We start from the raw sequence: 19,350 nt of genomic DNA, 5'->3' as shown, positions 1-19,350 counted from the left end.
CCCTTGTGGAGTGAGATCTGATGCCTGTAGGTACAGTTTTGCCATGAAAAGAATAGCAAAATCGTATGCAATGGGCTATCCATTTTGAGATTGTCTGTTTGGAAATTGGCTTTCCTTGAGCTCCTACAGCATAGGACACAAAGAGCTGTTCTGATTTTCTGAAAGGCTTTGTTCTGTCCAAATAATAACGCAGTTGTCTGTGGATGTCCAAGGAATGTAATAATCTCTCCCCTTTGTTTTGAGGATTAGAATAAAAGGTAGGTAAGTGTATGGCCTGATTCAAAGCTACCCTGGATACCATTTTAGGCATAAAGGACGGGTTGGTTCGTAAGGAAACTCTGTCCTGATGGAAGATGATAAAAGGCTGCACAGCCATGAGAGCTTGTAGTTCTGAAACTCTACGAGCTGAGGTAATAGCCAGAAGGAAAGCTGTTTTCCAGGACAAATATTGCAAATCTGATGAGGCAGCTGGCTCAAAGGGAGGCAAGGTCAGTTTTTCCAGAATGAAATTGAGATCCCAAGCAGGTATTGGTTGTTTCCCTGGGGGTCTTAGATTCTTAGCCCCTCTGAGGAACTGTCTTAAGAGAGGGTGAGAGAATAAGGGTGGATCAGTGTTGTATTCTGCAGAAATGGCTGAGGCATGGATTTTGATGGAGGAGAATGAAAGTCCGCTGCTAAGCAGCTCAGCTAGATACTGTAGTATTTGAGGTAAATTCAGTTTTCCAGGATCCTGGCCTTTTTCTCATTCCAGATACAAAACCATTTCCATTTTGCGGAGTAAGCTTTTCTAGTTGATGGCCTTCTGGCCTCCAAAATGACATCCTGCACCTCCTTGGAGAGTAGGGTCTGTTGTGATGCTAAGGAATCTTCCATGCGGCTAGATTGAGTGTTTTTAGCTGGCTGTGAAGAGTTTTGAAGCTGTGTTGAGTCAGGAGAAGAGGCATTAGAGGCAGGGTCCATGGTGGGGAATGTGTCAGGCTCCTCAGGAGTGGGTACCAGTGTTGTCTTGGCCAGTCTGGAGCAATGAGAATCATCTTTGCTCTGTCTGCTCTGGTTTTCAATAGAACTTTGGGCAGCAGAGGAAGAGGTGGGAAGGCATAAACTGTCATTGATGTCCAACTGAAAGAGAGCGTCCACTCTCCAGGCCTTTGGATGGAAAATCCTTGAGCAGAATTTTGTCAATTGGTGATTTTTGTGGGAGGCAAAGAGATCTATGTCTGGCCTTCCCCATGCTTGGATTATTTCTGTAAAAACTTTTGGATGCAACTTCCATTCGTGTGGATCTGTCATATTTCTGCTTAGGTTGTCTGCCAGCGTGGTTTCCTTGCCTGGCAAGTACTGTGCTTGTAGTTCGATTTGTAAGTCCATGGCCATGTTCCAAAGTGACATGGCCAGTCTGCATAGGGGGTATGAATGTGTTCCTCCCTGTTTGTTTATGTACCACATAACTGTGGTGTCGTCCGTTCTTATCAATAGTTGACCTGGTGGCAGAAGGTCTTTGAAAGCTATAATTGCATTTATTACTGCTAGCATTTCCTTTTGATTGATGTGAAGGTGCTTTTCTTTTTGGGACCATTTGCCCTGAATGCACTGATCTGTCATGTGCGCCCCCAGGCATAGTCCGAGGCGTCTGTTGTGATGACTTGATTTGCTTGAGGCTTGCTGAATGGAAGACCTGTGTTTGTTTGGCATGCTTGAGCCCACCACAGAAATTCATTTTGTAGACATGTAATTAGTGGTATTATTGTTTCCAAACTGTGGCTGTGTTGAGACCATAGGTTTTTCAGGTACCACTGAAGTTTCCTCATATGCAGCTTTGCACATGGGATTAGTAAGATGCAAGATGCCATAAATCCCAGAGCCTGCAGGATTTTCCTTGCAGTCTGCCTGGTGCAATTTGCTTGTGCTCTGAAGTATTGAGTGAGTTGCCTCTGCTTCTCTGGCGTGAGGTAGGCCATCTGGGTGTTTGTGTCCAAGTTGGCACCCAGGAAAATTATCTTCCGAGAGGGTATTAGCCTTGATTTCTCTTTGTTGACTGTGTATCCCAGAGAGTTCAACAACATTATTACATAAGCCAGATGTTTCAGAAGAATGTGCTTGCTGTCCGCTTGGATCAAGCAGTCATCCAAATAGGGGTATATTTGTATCCCTTGAAGTCTGCAGTAGGCAATTACTGATGCCAGGCATTTCGTGAATACTCTGGGCGCAGTAGATAAGCCAAAGGGCAATGCAGAGAATTGATAATGAGTTAAACCTGCAAGAAATCTGAGGTATCTTCTGCAATTTTGTCTGATTGGGACATGCAGGTATGCCTCCTTAAGGTCCAATGTTACCAGCCAAGATTCCTTGCCCAGCATGGGAAGAAGCTGCTGTAGAGTGAGCATCCTGAATTTTGGTACGAGTAGAAATGTGTTTAGGATGGATAGGTCCAAAATAGGTCTCCAATCTTTTCCCTTCCTTGGTACCAGGAATAGTCTGGAATAAAAACCTTGACCTTGTTCGTGCGTCAGTACGTCTTGAATAGCTTTCATGTCTATGAGATCTGTAATTTGCCTTTGTGCCTCTGCCCTTTGATTGTGTGGCAGGTTTGGCATGCCTCTCATTTTTGGAAGGGTGTGAAAATGGAATCCATAGCCTCTGTTTATAATGTCCAGGATCCATTTGTCTTTTGTGACAATATGCCATTTTTTTGAAAATAATGCCAGTTTTCCTCCTAAGGGGGCTGCCATTTGAGTCTTGCTTGGCATGCAAAGGGGAAAGTCATTGGGCTTGCTTTCTGAATGATTGTGAGTTATCCTCACCACCTCTTTGTGTAGGAGCTTGCCATTGTCTGCCTCTAAACGATCCTTGTGATTGTCCTCTGCCCCTCGGGCGCCCGTATCTACCTCTTTGGGGTCTGTCCGTGGCTGGAAAGGACCAATTTTTGGAAGGCCAATTTCTACTGAAACGTGGGGGTTGTACCTGTAGAAAATCTTTCACAGTTTGCACTGATTTAGCTTTTTCCTCCATTTTCCTTAATACCTCCTCAACATTAGCACCAAATAATACATCCTTTTGTAGAGGGGCATCTAGTAATTTAGCTTTGACATGATCAGGCAAGGTTTGTTCTTTGAGCCAGGCATGTCTATGTATAACTGATCCTGTAACAGCAGCTCTACATGAGGCCTCTAGAGCATCAAAACCACATTGTAAGGTATGCTTACCCACTTGTTCTGCACTATGCATCAAATCCTGCAACTCCTTCAAGTCTGGTTGTTCAGGTTGTGACATTTTACTTTTCAATTGTGATAACAAAAACTGTTGGTATTTTAGCATATGGAACTGACAGTTAAAGGCCCTCATGGTTAAGGTAGCCGAGGTATATACCTTTTTTCCCCACCTTTCTAAGGATCTGGAATCTCTCTGAAGGTAATGGATTTTTAGCAGTGGAGGCCTTAATTCCCTTGGGGCCCTGTGAGATGGTTTCTGGGTCAGCAGCATGGCTTTTGTATAGAAATTGGTGTGAGTCAGGAACCCTGTAGTACCAGTCAGGCTTGACTGGGGCTGGAGGCAGAGAATCCGGGTTAAGGCAGGCCTCCGAGTAAACATCATCTAGGATGTCCAAGACAGGAGGTATAGCCAGAGGCCTGTGCTGAGGTAGCAAGAGAAATTCCCTAAGCCTTTTCTTGGAATCTGAATAATCTTGGCCTTCCCAGTGGAAGTGTTTCCTTAAGGTATGCAAAGTTTCCCCAAATGAGTAATCCTCTGGGGGGATACAGAAGGAATGGACTCCTCTGCATCAGAGTCTTCAAAAGGGGAGTAAGAATGTTCCTGATCATCGGAGTGCTCTGAAATAATGGAGCCCTGATCAGAGGAGGGGGATTCTTCCTCCACTCTGGGCCTTTTGTCTGGTGGGGGTTGAGAACCCCTGATAAGAGTAATTAAATCCTCAGCCATTTTAAGCATCTGTTTTTAGGCATGGGGCCTGGAGATGGGCCCTGTGTAGCTTGTCTCTTAGACTGCATGGCTGCTTTAGACTTAGTGAAAGCCTTGACGGAAAAAGAAGAGGAAGGTCTGAAGACACCTTGAGTGGAGGTAGACCTGTCCACATTTTGAGGATCAACGCCAAGAGTGGCTTCGGTATCTGTAGTCGGGGTGTGGGCCGAGGAGCCTGCGACCTCGGGCACAGGAGACACCGCCAATGAAGTGTCGTCGGTAGTCAGGGGCTGCGTAGGCGCCTCGCTGAGAACCGGACCACGTGTAGTTGGCTTTGGCGTGGTGTCGGTAGAGGCCGCGGACCTCGTGTGTCGGTCCTTATCTTTGCGTTTTTTTAGACAAAACTGATGTCGGAGTATCCGACGACATAATGTAGTTAAATGTTTTTCCAAAATAATGCTGGGCGAACTCCGCCCGACGCTTAATGGTGCGTTTGTTGAATGTAGCACAAAAGCGACAGACCGAAACATCGTGGTCTGGGCCTAAACAAGGTATACAGAGGGAATGGAAATCCTTATGTGGTATTTGCTTCCCACATGAAATACAATTATTAACTTTGTCTGACATCGGTCTGAGGCAAGAAAAGTTTCCCCAACGGGGTACTTAGCTTTCAAGAAGACTTCGGTTTCAAAATTTTCGTAATTTCAGGAGCTGGCCGACCGGCACTTGCGAACTGCTTCTGCTTCGGGCACCGCGGCAAGAAAGACTGAAGAAAATGGCGTCGGCTGGTTCTTTTATACACCTGTCGCACTGACGTCAGGGAAGAAGCGACGACAACCGACGCCGGACCTAGAATTGGAATTCGGCCGACCGAGGACCCGCCTGACGGCAGGAGAACCCATCTGTTATGACTGCAGCTGTATGCACGATGAACATCCAGTCTGTAGCTGCAGCATGGTCTGTGTCAACTAGTGGGCCTTCAGTAACGTAGCTGTACCGGTAAGATTTTACCTACTTTAACATGGAATCAATGGGATGCTGTGGAAAAAAAAAAGCTGCAGTGGAATGTACTGAAGGGAGTTGGCTGGCATGTTAGATCTTTTATGCCTGTGCATGCTAGGCTGTGGTTCCGCCAGTGAGCTTACTGACATACAGGACAGTCATCAGCGTATTATTGACACTGTGTTACTTTGTAGCCTATTTTTGTATGATCGTATTATAGCTGTAACTTAAGTGAAGATTACATTTGGGTAGTTCAATGATGGATAAGCGAAGTCCAATTTGGAATTATTTCAAGATACGTGATGATGAAAAGAATGCAATGTACCAGCTGTGCAAAGCAGTAATCTCTCGTGGAGTTGGATCAGCAAAGCAATTTACATCTCCACTAAATAATCATTTGTCCTATAAACATCCTGAGGAATATAAAGAAGTCATTAACAAGAAGAAAGCAGCAACAGTAAATGGGATGTCTGACACTCAGCAGACTGGCAAGGTTGAGCAAACACTGAGCGACATGATTGGCAAAAAAAAAACATGGTCCATTCATAGTCCTGAGCTGAACAAAATACATTGTACCATCGCAAAAATGACTGCCACTGTAATCTATCTATACTCAATTGCAGATGATACAGGCTTTAACCAACTGATTGGTGTAATTGAGCCTAGATACATGCTACCAAGCCGCAAATACTTAACTGAAAAAAAATCATACTAGAGACGTACAACAAAGTGCGGGGCCGTGTCCAAACTGCTATCAGTAAAGCACCATTTCTCTGTCTAACCACAGACAAGAGAATCTTTCATGAGCTTAACTGCACATAGGATTAATGACACATTTGCAAGCAGATCTGCTGTCCTTCATTGTCAAAAATTTGATGGACAGCACACTGGGTCTCGACTAGCTGATGCTCTATTTGACATGATGAATCACTGGAATACTGACAAAGAAGTGTCCACTTGGTCTTACATGATGGAGGTGCCAACATGGTCAAAGCATTACGGGATGCAGATTTGTCCAGTCTCAGTTGATTTGCCCACACTCTGCAGCTGGCTCTGAATGATCCAATTCTGACACAGCCATGTGCTGCTGTTGGGACATTTTCGACACTCTTCAAGCACTACCTCACACCTTCACGTCATCCAAGATCAACTCTGTGTACCAAAACATCAGCTTCATCAGGACGTTGTCACCAGATGGAATTCAACGTATCAGATGTTGGATCGGTTGTTGGAGCAAAAGAGAGCTGTGCCTGTGTACGTTGCTGAATGTGATGACAAATCCAGCAAGGTGCTGTTCCTGACAACAAACCAGTGGGCTTTAGCAGCAAGAATTGTTGCAATTCTTCGGCCACTTGAACAACTAACACATGAAATAAGCTGCAACAATTCCTGTTTTTCAATTATCCTACCAGCTGTTCAGGCTGTCTTGTTGTATCTGCAAAAAAACGTAGCTGATAATGGAATGAAAAAGACAGTCAGCGAACTGATAACATCCTTAATTAGGAGATTTTCCAAATTGTATGAAAATGGCATTTACACAGTTTCGGCTGGCTTGGATCCACGCTTCAAGCTGCATTTCTTGACATCTGTGCAGCAGGTAAAAGCCAAAACAGACATTGTCACTGCAACGTTACTGTGTCAGCCAACATCAAGTCAGCCTACAATCAGCCATCTGAAGTTGTTTCTGAAGTGAATGAACCACCATCAACAAAAAAGACAAAGACAGCAGCAGAAGACTTTTGGTCATCTTGGGATCAGTTGCAGCCTGTTCAGACACTGTGAACAGTGATAATTATGTCCCCAAAGAAACAGAACAACTTTCTGACAGTCTTGTCTTCTGAGAGACACTGACCCACTGAAATGGTTGAAAATGAACATGTCCAGATTTCCAACATGGCGTCATACAGCAAAGTGCTACCTTTCTGCACCACCTACAAGCGTGCCAAGTGAACGTCTTTTTAGTACAGCTGGTGATACCGTCAGTGAAATAAGAAACTGTCTTAATGCTGGCAACATGGAACGACTGGCATTTTTGAAAGCTAATGCAGTATTCCGGAGTTAAATGTAAATCAGTAAAAAGTTTGACAGCTATTTGGTAACATCAGTAAAAAGCTTTGAGAGCTACTTGGTATCATCAGTAAAAAGCTTTGGCAGCTATTTGGTCGTGGTTCCATTGTGTTTTTTTTTAGTTTATATTTGTTTTTTGGTTTTGTGGTGAGTTAAATATATGTATATGTACAACAACAATTTCCTAATTTTAGCCCTTGTCGTAGTGCACAGACAGCAGAACACAGCACAGAACAGTTTGCAAAACTTGACTTGCTGTTTAACTATTTTGTTTAGTGCTTAGTTTACCTCATGACTTGACTAAAAGAACTGTTTGCATTCAGTCGAAGAGTTGGTACATCTATTCGTACTTGGCCAAATACTGTTAACCCCCTATTCGGTACAGCCCTACTGGTAATATATATATATATATATATATATATATATATATATATATATATACCAATCAAAATTCATTTACTTTAGGTCTATCCAATGGCCAACAAAGTATTATGAGGGTCGTGATTGGATCAAAAGAACCAGTTGATGTTATAATAGGCCATTAGATGTGAAGGTTAAAACTTATATATTTTTAAAAGCAATAAGTTAGGATTTTATCTTATTATGCCCAATTTTAGCCATAATGAAGACATGAAACGTAGTTACATAGCAATCAATGAATGACTAAACGCAAAGAATAGAGCTCACAAGACGTATGCAAATCAAAGACTATAGTTGAGAAGGATGATTGGCTTAATGGACGAAAAGGTAGAGGACTGGTTTGGGAAACTAATAATCTTTGCTCATTGGTAGGGATACTTATAACTGAGTGTAGATTGTTTTTAGTTTAATGTGATGGAATTCTATGGTACTTTATGGTGAGAAAATGCGAAATTTTTATTGGTTACTATCCTGCATATAAGCTAAGGTTTTTATTTGTTATATAAATCTGAAGAAGGGCATTATACCTGAAAGTGCTCATCTGTTTTAAATGGTTTTGGAATAATAAAACGTTACTTATACCTTTGCCGTGGTGGAGACATAGTTTTTATCACTGTACATATAGACTCTTTACTACCACGTTCCTTTGGCAGTCGACTGGTATAGCTTTGATTTTATATATATATAGGTTCACTTTATAATCTCGAAATACTAAATTACCGAATTTTAGTATTTCGAGACTATAAAGTCAAAAGTGCAGTTACGCAAAACTGCATATTATCGACTGTGGAAATGTTGAATCTGCCGTTGTGTTGCCGCTTTCGTGACATGCGGTGCAGTTTGTGGATTTAGCTGGGGATTCAGGTAAGTGGTGTTCTTATAAGGTACTGGGTAGGGATTTGTGTGTGTGTGTGTGTGTGTGTAGTGGTGGGTTTTATGTGTTTGTGTGTTTAGTGTGACCTCTGAGTTAGTATATATAAGTAGCGGGGGTGTGGGGGATGCAGCCCCTCACATAGGGGGCGCAGGGGGGGCTTGCCCCCCCTACTTACAGGTAGGGTAGGTGTGTTTGTTTATGTTGTGTTTGTGTGTGTTTTGTTTGTTGTAGTGTCATTATGTAGGTGTATGTGTGCTTGCTTGTGTGGTGGTGGTGTGTATGTGAATGATCGCGATTTTGAATTTCGCGGTTGTGGATGCCTTTTTTTGGGCTTTCATCTTTATAATCTCAAGATACAAAAATTCGATGTAAAAGAAGAATCCCAAAATGAAGAGACGTGCTTACAAAAGAACCTAAACGCAATTTATTATATATTGACAAAGAAACAGCGTTTTCGCCACTCACACTAGGTGGCTTCTTCAGAGGTAAAAAAGAGCGCGAACAAAATGCTCTTTAAATACATCAACTAATTATACCCAATTACAAATAAAAGGCAACAACCTCTTATTTTTAATTTTCCATGCAACAGTAAGAACAGCATATTACAAATGGGTATACAAACACCATTTGGATGTAACAATAAATCACTTCAATACAGCCCCTTTATACTCTGCATATATACAATATGTAAAAACATTAATAAAAACACATATGAAGATACCTATGTATAAATAGGAACTAAAAGAACAAGAACCTGCACACAATTAAAACGTAGGTATCATCCTGTTTAAACAAGTACTTACAAACAGTAAGTTATGAAGTAACCAGCCCTACAAATGTACACCATCCAAAAAAGGGCATTTAAAAAGTTATAGAATGGCAAAAACAATGAAACTATGCAGGAAACTACCTTACATAGATACAAACAAATAAAATACAGTAGTACATCCAACAAGCACCATGTCAAATGGAACGGCCACACCCCACCCCCACTGCAAGGAACATGGCAAGCTAGACCTTATCTCATATACGATTTTAGCTTTAGATAAGGGGCAATATTACAGCTTTCATTCATTCCAGGCGGATTAAATGCATCCAATTTAAGTTGCCATAGAAGCTCCCGAGTTTCTAACATGATAGCAGTAGGGCCTCCCCTAGGTGGTGGTGGGAGATGGTCAATTCCCATAAAAACAAAAGCGTGCCCTGGAAAGGAACAAATATGTTTGGCCAGTGCATTTTCGCTCTTCTTATTTTTGACAGCATATAAATGCTGATAGATCCTGTCTTTAAATCTTCTATCCGTCTTACCGACGTAGAATGCTGGACAGCAAGTACAGAATGCAATATAAATAACAGATTTAGTGTCACACTTAATTCTATGACCTACCATATATTTCCTACCTGTTATACAAAATGTACTACCCGTTTTTATGTGTGTGCAAAAGTTACAAGCATCACAAGAAAACGACCCCTTAGATCTAACACAGTGCTCAACAGGAAGACTGCTTTGTAACAAGTCCTTAATATTTCTACCTCTCCTGAAAACCACAGACGGTTTTTCACCCAATTTATTACTAATCAATGTATTACTTGACACAAAAAAACAGTTCTTATACAAAATGTTTTGTATGTCATACGAGTTCATGCTAAAAGTCAAAATAAAACTACATGGGAATTCATTCAAAGGAGCAGGTACTGGCAACAAAGAAAGGTCAAGTCGATTAGTATTAGCGTCAGGTGTCAAATTAAGTTCAATGTCAATGGGCGAACTGGACATGGGGAAAAGAAGCGGTTTGTAAAACCCACAAGCTCTTTTATTCTTCACTTCGTCCATAATATCATCAACTAACCGCTGTGGATATCCACGGTTGGTAAAAAGATCCCTCAATAGCTGGCACTCAAGTGTAAAGTCTGCTAGTTCACTACACATCCTCACCGCCCTCACTAGTTGTCCCTTTACTATGGCCTTTTTATGCTTGAAGGGGTGCAAACTAGTATAGTGTAGGAAAGAGTTAACATACGTATCTTTTCTAAAAATAACAGATTTTAAATGTCCCAGTGCACCTGCCCTAGATAATTTTACATCTAGATAATTCATACCTTCAACATCAAAGTGATAGGTAAATCTAAGAAAAGATGTTGTAGAATTCAAATAGTTAATAAAAGAATGTGCTAGAGCAGAGTCACCCCTAAAAAGGATGAAGATATTATCCAAAAAGCGGGTGTAGTAAACCAGTCTACTGTTCCACTCAGGGTTATTAAGAACAAAGTTTCTTTCCCAGTATGTCATAAAAAGGTTGGCCACAACGGCTCCACATGGGGAGCCCATGGCCACACCTTTTTTCTGGATATATATGTCCCTTTCAAACATAAAAAAGTTAGAGGACAAAATAATATCCAACAGTTCAGTGATGTTATTGATGACACTTTTAGGGGCCCCAAGCTCGTTCAGGAGCAGGTCGATCCACTCAAGAGCTTCCTGATGCGGAATGGATGTATATAAATCGACCACATCAATGGTCAAGAAATTAGTATCTGCATCTAGTCTTACCTTACTCAAATTAGATAAGAAGGACCATGAGTCTTTACAGATACTAGGTATACATTCCACATATTTGGTCAACAGTGAATCAACGTATTTCGAAAAAGGATAGGTAGTAGATGATCTACCATCTATTAGAGCTCTCATTGGAGGGTCCCCAAGATTCTTGTGGATCTTGGGGATCCCAAACATAAGTGGGGTCTTAGCGTATAAAATATCAATATATTTAAAAGTGTCCTCATCTATTCTGCCACTGATGAATAAGTCCCTAAAATAGCCCATGGTCCTGTTTGAACAGATGTTCATTTCATTGATGGAAGAAATTTCATAAGAGTCAGAGTCCAATACCTTATGCATTCTCTCAATGTAATCAGTTTGTTCAAAGATGGCTAGACCCCCACCTTTATCTGGTTTAATTATCCTGACTCCCGCAGAACGTAATCCAGAAAGGGCCTCTAATTGTTCTTTCGAAATATTAAACTGATTAAGAGTAGAATTAGGGCACTTCATCAAAAATCTGATGTCTAGCTCACATGCGCTCTCAAACATTTTTAAAACAACATGTAAAGGCGGATTGAATACACTCGGTAGCTTCAATTTAGGGACAAGTGGTTGTGTAGGAACATTAAATAGTAATTTTAAGTTCAATTTCCTAACATAACATTTAAGGTCAAGTAAGACCCTAGCTACATCGCATTTCCTAGAAGGAACGAAGGTATTACCCAAGGCTAACAACTCCACAAGATACAAAAATTCGGTATTTTAGTATTTCAAGATTATAAAGTGAATCTATATATATATATATATATATATATATATGTGTGTGTGTGTATAGATATACACATATATATATACATATATATATATATACACACATATATATATATATATACATATATATATATATACACACACACACACATATATATATATATATATATATATATGGTACTTGCGTATTACGCAACCAGATTTTTCCTGTTGCCAATTTCACATACTTCCATACAAAGCAGCCCCTGAAACACTAACGTTTTTTTTGGAGTGTTTATTACTGGGGAATAACTTCGGATTAGTTTCTGTAACAGAAACTTTTCAGAAAACACTCTTCCTTTTTTGCATGTATTACACATGCACGCTTGATTTGTCAGGACTAGAGTCATTATTGCCAACAGATTCCTTTCACTGTGTGGAAGGAATCCTTCACTGAAGTCAAAGCCACACACAATAATGATGGTTTGGATTAACTTTAATTTTTTTTCGCAAGTTGTACAAGTAGGCTCACGTAAAAATTAACACACTGCTACATGTCAGAAAATGCAGGTCTGTGTTGTCATATTACTTGGCGTCAGGTTACAGAATGTGTACTTAAGAAAGTCAGTGTGGTTTGAATATGCACAAAATGTGGTTAGCTCCACTGGGGTTTCATCCACAAACAGATATTTGGTTGTAAGGGGGGAGGGGGCAGAACCTACAGACAAAATGCGTCTATTATATTATTGTACGATGAAAATAGCAAATGCTATTTCATCGTACCGATAATATCTATACAACAAAATATCGAACAAACGGAATAGCAAATATTTTCCCAGGGAAAAAATTGCTGCTCCGTTAAAAAAAAAAAAAAAAAAAAAAAAACTTAAACACAAATTTAAGTGGGGGGCTGTGCCCCCCACCCCCCTACTTAAATATACCAACTCCGAGAACGCACCACAGTGGAGAAAATGGCGAAGTCCTGAAGCCAGCCCACCAAAGTTTTTCCCTGGGAAAAAATTCGATGTTCCGTGACTTTCCGACAATATCCGATCGACTAAATAGCATTCACTATTTAGTCCATTCGATACTGTCATATAGACCCAACAAAACATGTATGAACGGCAATGTCAAGGATTTCAGAAGTGTTTCTGAGTGAATCACTGCTGGAGTTTGCATATGAAAACATACGAGCTGAGAGCGCGGGGTCCTGGGTGATTACGTCTCTTGCAGAATGGAGGAAATACCACAGAGGCAACGTCGCAGGTCCAAATTAACCCGAGTGTGACTTACAAGTAAAAGCATACACTTCTGTGACATACACACACTTCACTACACAGTCTCACCACATTTCCTGGACTGAGAAATGAGCAGAAAGCGTCCGCTCTTGAACTGAACAATATGGTTACCATAATATATATATATATATATATATATATATATATATATATATATATATATATATATATATACACACACACACACACACACACGTGTATATATATATATATATATATATATATATATATATATATATATATATATATGTGTGTGTGTGTGTGTGTATATATATATATATATATATATATATATATATATATATATATATATATATATACACACACATACATATGCACACTATAAAAGAAAATATAGACTGAACGGCTGCTAAACAGCAGATAAATAGAAAATAAAAGGGCAGATACCATCAGTAGGATCTGTCCATCTGCTAATGTCAGCAAACAAGATCTGGAGTCAGTCAGTGCACAGGGGGTTTATGGTTATGGGAAGAATTTTGTTCTGAAGGAGCACTGGCAGAAAGCTGCACCGGATCCAACAAGTGTCTCGGTTCCCATTAGTTTGATTACAAAGACTGAATGAAACAGATTCTGTGGTTACTGAAGCAATGTAGTCAGGAAATATGCCAGGACACAAAGGCTAGACTATACATATACCCATGCAAAAGCTGAAGACCTGTGTGAAGTCCTCCATCAGTGAATTAAAGAAAGCATACAATATTTTCGTTCCATGCTGAACTGTCACACAAACATAATGCAACAAGTTCACTGGACTCAGGGCAAATGGAATAAATTACACTATATAATATCCAAAAGACTCTGCACAAGTGAAAACAATTAACAGCATATAAGTGTTCAATATTTATTGAAGAACACAAAATACCTAGATAACAGACTTTCATTCTTTTCAAAAGGGACACATATTTACAATATTTACCAACTTAGAAAGACTCTCTGTCCCCCTTGTTGCCTTTTAAATTAATTATGAAGTACTAAAAAGATCTCATTTTTGCTTTTAAAGGATGTACAACTGCAACATGCCCGTTTCCAAATTTGCAGTACTGAACAAGCAACGTGTCTTATACTTATTACTGCAGCTGAGTGTCAAGGCTCCTTAAAGTGGCACAGAACAAATCAAATATACGGTTTCTGAAGGACTGACACAGTACTGGTGAATCTCCTTCTGAATGCTGCTGCTCCTGTACGGTTTCAGTGTATACCATTCAAGAAACTGTCTTCCCAGTAACATTACTGGTATAGTCCATAAAAACAGTCTCCAGTGCTCATCAATTCTCTGGGCATGTACTAGTATATTTTTGAAATTATTAAAACCCTAGCTATACTGGAATAAAGGGTTAGTACACCTTAAAAAGAAAGGAAAAAAAGAATACAAAGCTGTTAAAGCAAGGCCAACAAACAAACTGCCATTTGTAACTCTGCAAAACTTGATTTCCTTCCACAGTCACTTTGGCACCTTCTTCCTAGTCATATGCTAGGACCAACAGTTTATTTGAAACAAAGAAACAATGTTTACCTTCTTATAGTTAAGATAACAAAACAAAATGCTAATCCTTGCTGGGAAAGGTACAATACCATCCTGTATATAAACTCAGAGGAGAAAGAAACCAAAGCAAGACTTTTTTAACGAATAAGCAAAGAGCAAACTCAGTATTTAGTAACTGCTTTTGACCACTTTCACAACATAAGTACAATTTAATCCACAGGTGAGGTGAAAGACCAAAAAAAGATAAGTGTATTCATGTCACCTACAAACTTTTTCATAAATACAACTAAATAAACAATAAAGACAACTTTTAACAATGATTTCTGTTTTGTTTTGAACTGAAATACTTTGCTGTACATACAACAATGATTGCATATCAGGACTCCACAAATGCAAAATAATACATATGTGCAATGAGCAAAACAGTAAGGCTGGCAAAGTGCTGACCATCTGCTTGCGAAAAATATTTTTTGTCTTGTTACCATGTCCTGGTTTGGTAACATTTGTTATTTAGTTTTACCTACTATAAACTCAGTAGACAAACTTTTATTTTCCCTGTGAGACAAGTTCAAAACACTGTCCAATACAGAAGAAACGCTTGCTGGTTACAGTTTCTAAATCAGGCTTTGCAGGTTTGAATAATTAAACTAATAGCCTTCTCCCAACGCAGTGCTTTGTGAAGGGATAGTTATAGCAGCTGTATTGTGGGAGAAAGTTACTGCATGGAGGTTAAATGCTCCAATAACTCGGTTTCATGGATCACAGTTAAAATGAAATGACAGAAGGGTTTGATTCGATGGAATAAAACATCCCATTCTGACATTCTATACATTCAGTCCTCTAGAAGAAAGCAAAAAAAAAAAAAAAAAAAAAAATGAAAACAGCACAACTGTCTTTTTTGGTCTTCATGCAGAAGGCAATACTAGAAAATACTTATGTTCACTTAAAAGTGCCCTGACTCACAAAAATGAGCCTATGTCTCCTTAAATTCAAAGGTAAATTAAGGCAAGTGATGCTGACAAGATGATGAGCTGCAGAGATGACCTAACATTTGCTAAGAAAGGCTCCAGGCACTGCAAGCTTTCAATTACACCACCTTTTTAAGGGGTTATGTTCACCTGCTTTTCTCCTGCCGCTAGAAAGATGTAACAAGAAATTTGGACTTCAACGGTAATGGCTGGTTGAGCCTTTTCTTTTAGGATTAGAGCTAAGCCAATCCAGATTGGTGACAGCTGGAAGGGGGAACAAAGACACTATGCAAGTTAAAAGTCAAAAGATCATTAAAAAACTGTTAAAATAAAAAAATCTTTACTCTACAAAGCTGTTCTGCAAATTGAAACGTTGTTCCACGGATGGATACAAGTGTGCCAGTTTGAATTTCTATCACCCCAAACCTAAAGCATACAGAGTCCACCAGCATTCATAAATGAACTTAAATAGTATTTTAATGTGTGTCAACCACTGGAAAATGTCCTCACGTATATACTTTCTGTGATACCACTTTCACTTGTCCATCAGTGGTATAAAACAGTCAATGTGCTCAACATGTGAGTTATCCACTGGCAACTGAGAAATGACACTCAGAAGTGCACAGAACTTAAGCCAATTTCTGTCTATTTTATGCCACATAGTTGTACTGATTAGGGTTCTCTTTGTCCCTCTCCATATAATCTCTGTCAATTAGTGACTCTATCCTCTTCTTCAGGTCAGCAGGCTGCAATTAAAAAAAAAAAAAAAGTCAAATTACCAATGAAACACCAAGTACAATAAAAAGTACAACAGGTAAAATAATGCTGTGCTACTGCAAGAGGATGCTTTGTCTTTGATGATTCAAAAATCTAAAAACAAGGAAATAACCTTCAAATCATTCTCATTTTAGAAATTACAATAAATGCAATTGTGTTTATTGTATGTACTTTTGTCTTCTGTTTTCATGTCCACAAACTCTACAGATTGCCGCTTTATTCTGGTTTAAGTGATGACTGGTAGGGTCAAAACATTAAATTAATAAAATATTTGGAGGAAAGAAAAGGGATTGGTGCTAACTCAAATGTTGTAGGACACACAAAAAATTAACATACCTGTTTCCTATGCAATGTGAAAGGAACATGGATATATGAAAATAAACAACCTGTTCCCTATGCAATGCAAAAGGAATATTCCTTGCCAATATATACCACTTTGCACCAATGCCACCTACCACCTAGTGATGTACTACTGCAGATAAAATGAATAAAGTATGACCTGCAGTACTGTGAAAAAGAAAAGCTTTTCAGATCATGCCAATGGGATCCTGCTGAATACTTATTGTCAGACACAACATGGACAAAAGCAGAGACGCAAGTACAAAACACAATGGGACTGACCAAGTAATTTGAAAAATGCTAGTCCTTGCAACCTGTACTATGCTGAAGTCAGATTTTCTCTCGCATGAGAAACACCACAGAAAACGAAATAATACAAAAATGTTAAACTGCTGGTCTGAAAGTGCAGAGGTAGCACCTCTGTCTCAACAACTGCAACACAGGACGGAAAAGATGTGTGATCTTAACATACTACAATGACCCCTCTAGTGATGCCTGAGAAAAATGTGAAGTGGCGACCTACTCCACAGCAACTTTATCCTTTTTTTGGAATGAGTGCATGTAGTGTGTGCATCTGAGAGACTAAGAGTCTTGTGTTTTCATACTTGGAGGATGGGGTGTTAGAGGAGTGGGCCAAGATAAATACCATTGACCACTACTACAAGAAACAAGACACTCCCATTACCTCTAACTTTTGAGCCTACATGGGCACAAGCGGGCAAAGGGAACGCAGGCAAAAATGGCTACTTGAATACCAAAAGCTGGCTTTCAAGGAAGGAAAATAATGCAGAAGGAATATAATGGGTTGACACTAAAGCATGTCCAGGCCCAAGTCCTGCATCACTTGACAGTTCTACAAAGGACAACAGCACTATATGGTCACTTTACAGCTTAAGATCAAGGGCTGGAGCAGGAAGAAGAGAGACATGTAAACTTACCAGTGAACTCTTACATGATTACTGCAGTCACAGCAGGTAATATTCATAAAACAAGACTCAAGAGTTACAGAACTGGCACCTAAAAAGCCATGGTAGAGAGAGACAGAACCCCTGAGAACAGCTTTAGCAGCTTCATTTTCACTAGTATGCCTGGTCGCTGAAAATGTCAGCCATAAATGGAAAGGAGTGAGTGACTATCACTGGCTCAAAGCAGCAGGGAAGAGTACAGACACAAGGTCTTTGCAGGAGACTGTCAACTGTTATAAAACAGACACAAACTCATTCACAAATCAAAATCAGAAAAGCCTTCAGACTGTCAAAACAGGGTTTGTGAAGTGTAACCATGCAGGCTATGTGGTACCATTCATCTGTGACTTACTGCTGCAAGCCCTGACATGGACAGTGTCCTGTTCAACCAGAGGAAAGGAAAAGTACAGTTGTGTACACTTACCATAAATGTAGATGTTCGAGTGTATTCACTGTTGCAGTCATTACATTTGGGTAATCTGCTGGCAGGTTGCCCTCAGTCGGCCTGATTAACAAAGTCTTGGGTCCTGTGTCAGTTGCTGTCCCTTCTTCCATGACGTCAGGGGTATAAAACATGCAGCAGACGCCATTTTCATCAGTTTTTCTTGCCCCAGATGTCAGGTGCCTCCCAAATGGAGAGCAAAATATATATATATATATATATATATATATATATATATATATATATATATATATATATATATATATATATATATATATGCATGTAATTTAGAACACAAAAAATATACCTCCAAATAAAAGCAAATACACCAAAAAGGCTTTTGAGCATAGTAAGAGAAAAATAGGGGGCTGGCGGGTAGGTAAACAGGACTGCAACAGTGAATACACTTGAACATCTACATTTATGGTAAGTGTACACAACTGTACTATGTTCTTCGTGTTTCACTGTTGCAGTCATTACATTTGGGTAGAATCCCAAAGCTATGTTGGGAGCATGGAATTATACAGCATTAGGAGCAGCTATAAGGCCCTGCAGGACAGCAGTGGCAAAGCCTGCTCTGGATTTAGAGAAGAGAGGTAAATGGTAATGTTTGGTGAACGTATGAACTGAGCTCCAGGTAGCAGCTTCTAGACTGTCTCTGGTAGGAACCCCTCTGAGAAAGGCTGCAGAAGTAGATGCAGCCATGGTGGAGTGGGATCTGATCCCCTTGGGGACAGGTTTACCATGGTGCTTGTAGCAGAAACAAATACAATGGCTTATCCATTTTGAAATAGTCTGCTTTGAAATAGCCTTTCCCTCTGCCCCTGCAGCAAATGCCATCAGCAATTGCTCAGATTTTCTTATGGATTTTGTCCTGTTTAAGTAGAATCTTAGTTGTCTGTGTGCATCCAATGAATGCAGAATCTGCTCCCCCTTGTTCTGTGGATTTGGGAAAAAGGTTGGCAGATGAATGGCTTGATTAAGAGCCACACTAGATACCACCCTAGGCATAAATGATGGATTGGTCCTGACAGCCACCCTGTCCAGATAAAAGATACTAAAAGGCTCCACTGCCATGAGAGCCTGTAGTTCTGAAATCCTTCTAGCTGAAGTGACTGCTAAAAGAAAAGCTGCCTTCCAAGAGAGAAATTTTATGTCTGCAGTAGCAGCTGGTTCAAAAGGAGGTAGGGTGAGTTTTTCCATCCCAAAATTGAGGTCCCATGCAGGAATTGGTGCTCTCCTGGGAGGTCTTAAATTTTTGGCCCCTCTGAGGTACTGCTTTAGTAGGGGGTGAGAAAAGAGAGGAGGCTCTGTGTTGCAATTAGCCGAAATGGCAGAGGCATGGATTTTTATGGAAGAAAAAGATAGGCCCTTGTGAAGCATCTCAGTTAAATATTGCAGAATCTGAGGAATATTGGGCATTGCTGTGTTTATTCCTTGTGCTTAGTTCCAGGCACAAAATCTTTTCCATTTATCAGCACAGAATC

General features: G+C 39.9%; 1 protein-coding gene across 1 annotated transcript in view; it reads right to left on the bottom strand.

Annotated features, from left to right (window-relative positions):
- Nucleotides 1–13,716: 13,716 nt before the first annotated feature.
- The window catches only part of CUL4B (cullin 4B), a 3,236,793-nt gene continuing 3,231,159 nt past the window's right edge, over nucleotides 13,717–19,350 (bottom strand). The window contains exon 20 of the mRNA XM_044057336.1: nucleotides 13,717–16,086. Within this exon, the coding sequence (XP_043913271.1) occupies nucleotides 15,991–16,086 (96 nt within the window). The 3' untranslated portion in view covers nucleotides 13,717–15,990. The remainder of the gene's footprint in view (nucleotides 16,087–19,350) is intronic.

The sequence above is a fragment of the Protopterus annectens genome, chromosome 15.part0 (assembly GCF_019279795.1).
Source record: "Protopterus annectens isolate FY-2018-M chromosome 15.part0, PAN1.0, whole genome shotgun sequence".
Lineage (NCBI taxonomy): Eukaryota > Metazoa > Chordata > Ceratodontiformes > Protopteridae > Protopterus > Protopterus annectens.
This window is presented reverse-complemented; position numbering and strand designations above follow the sequence as displayed.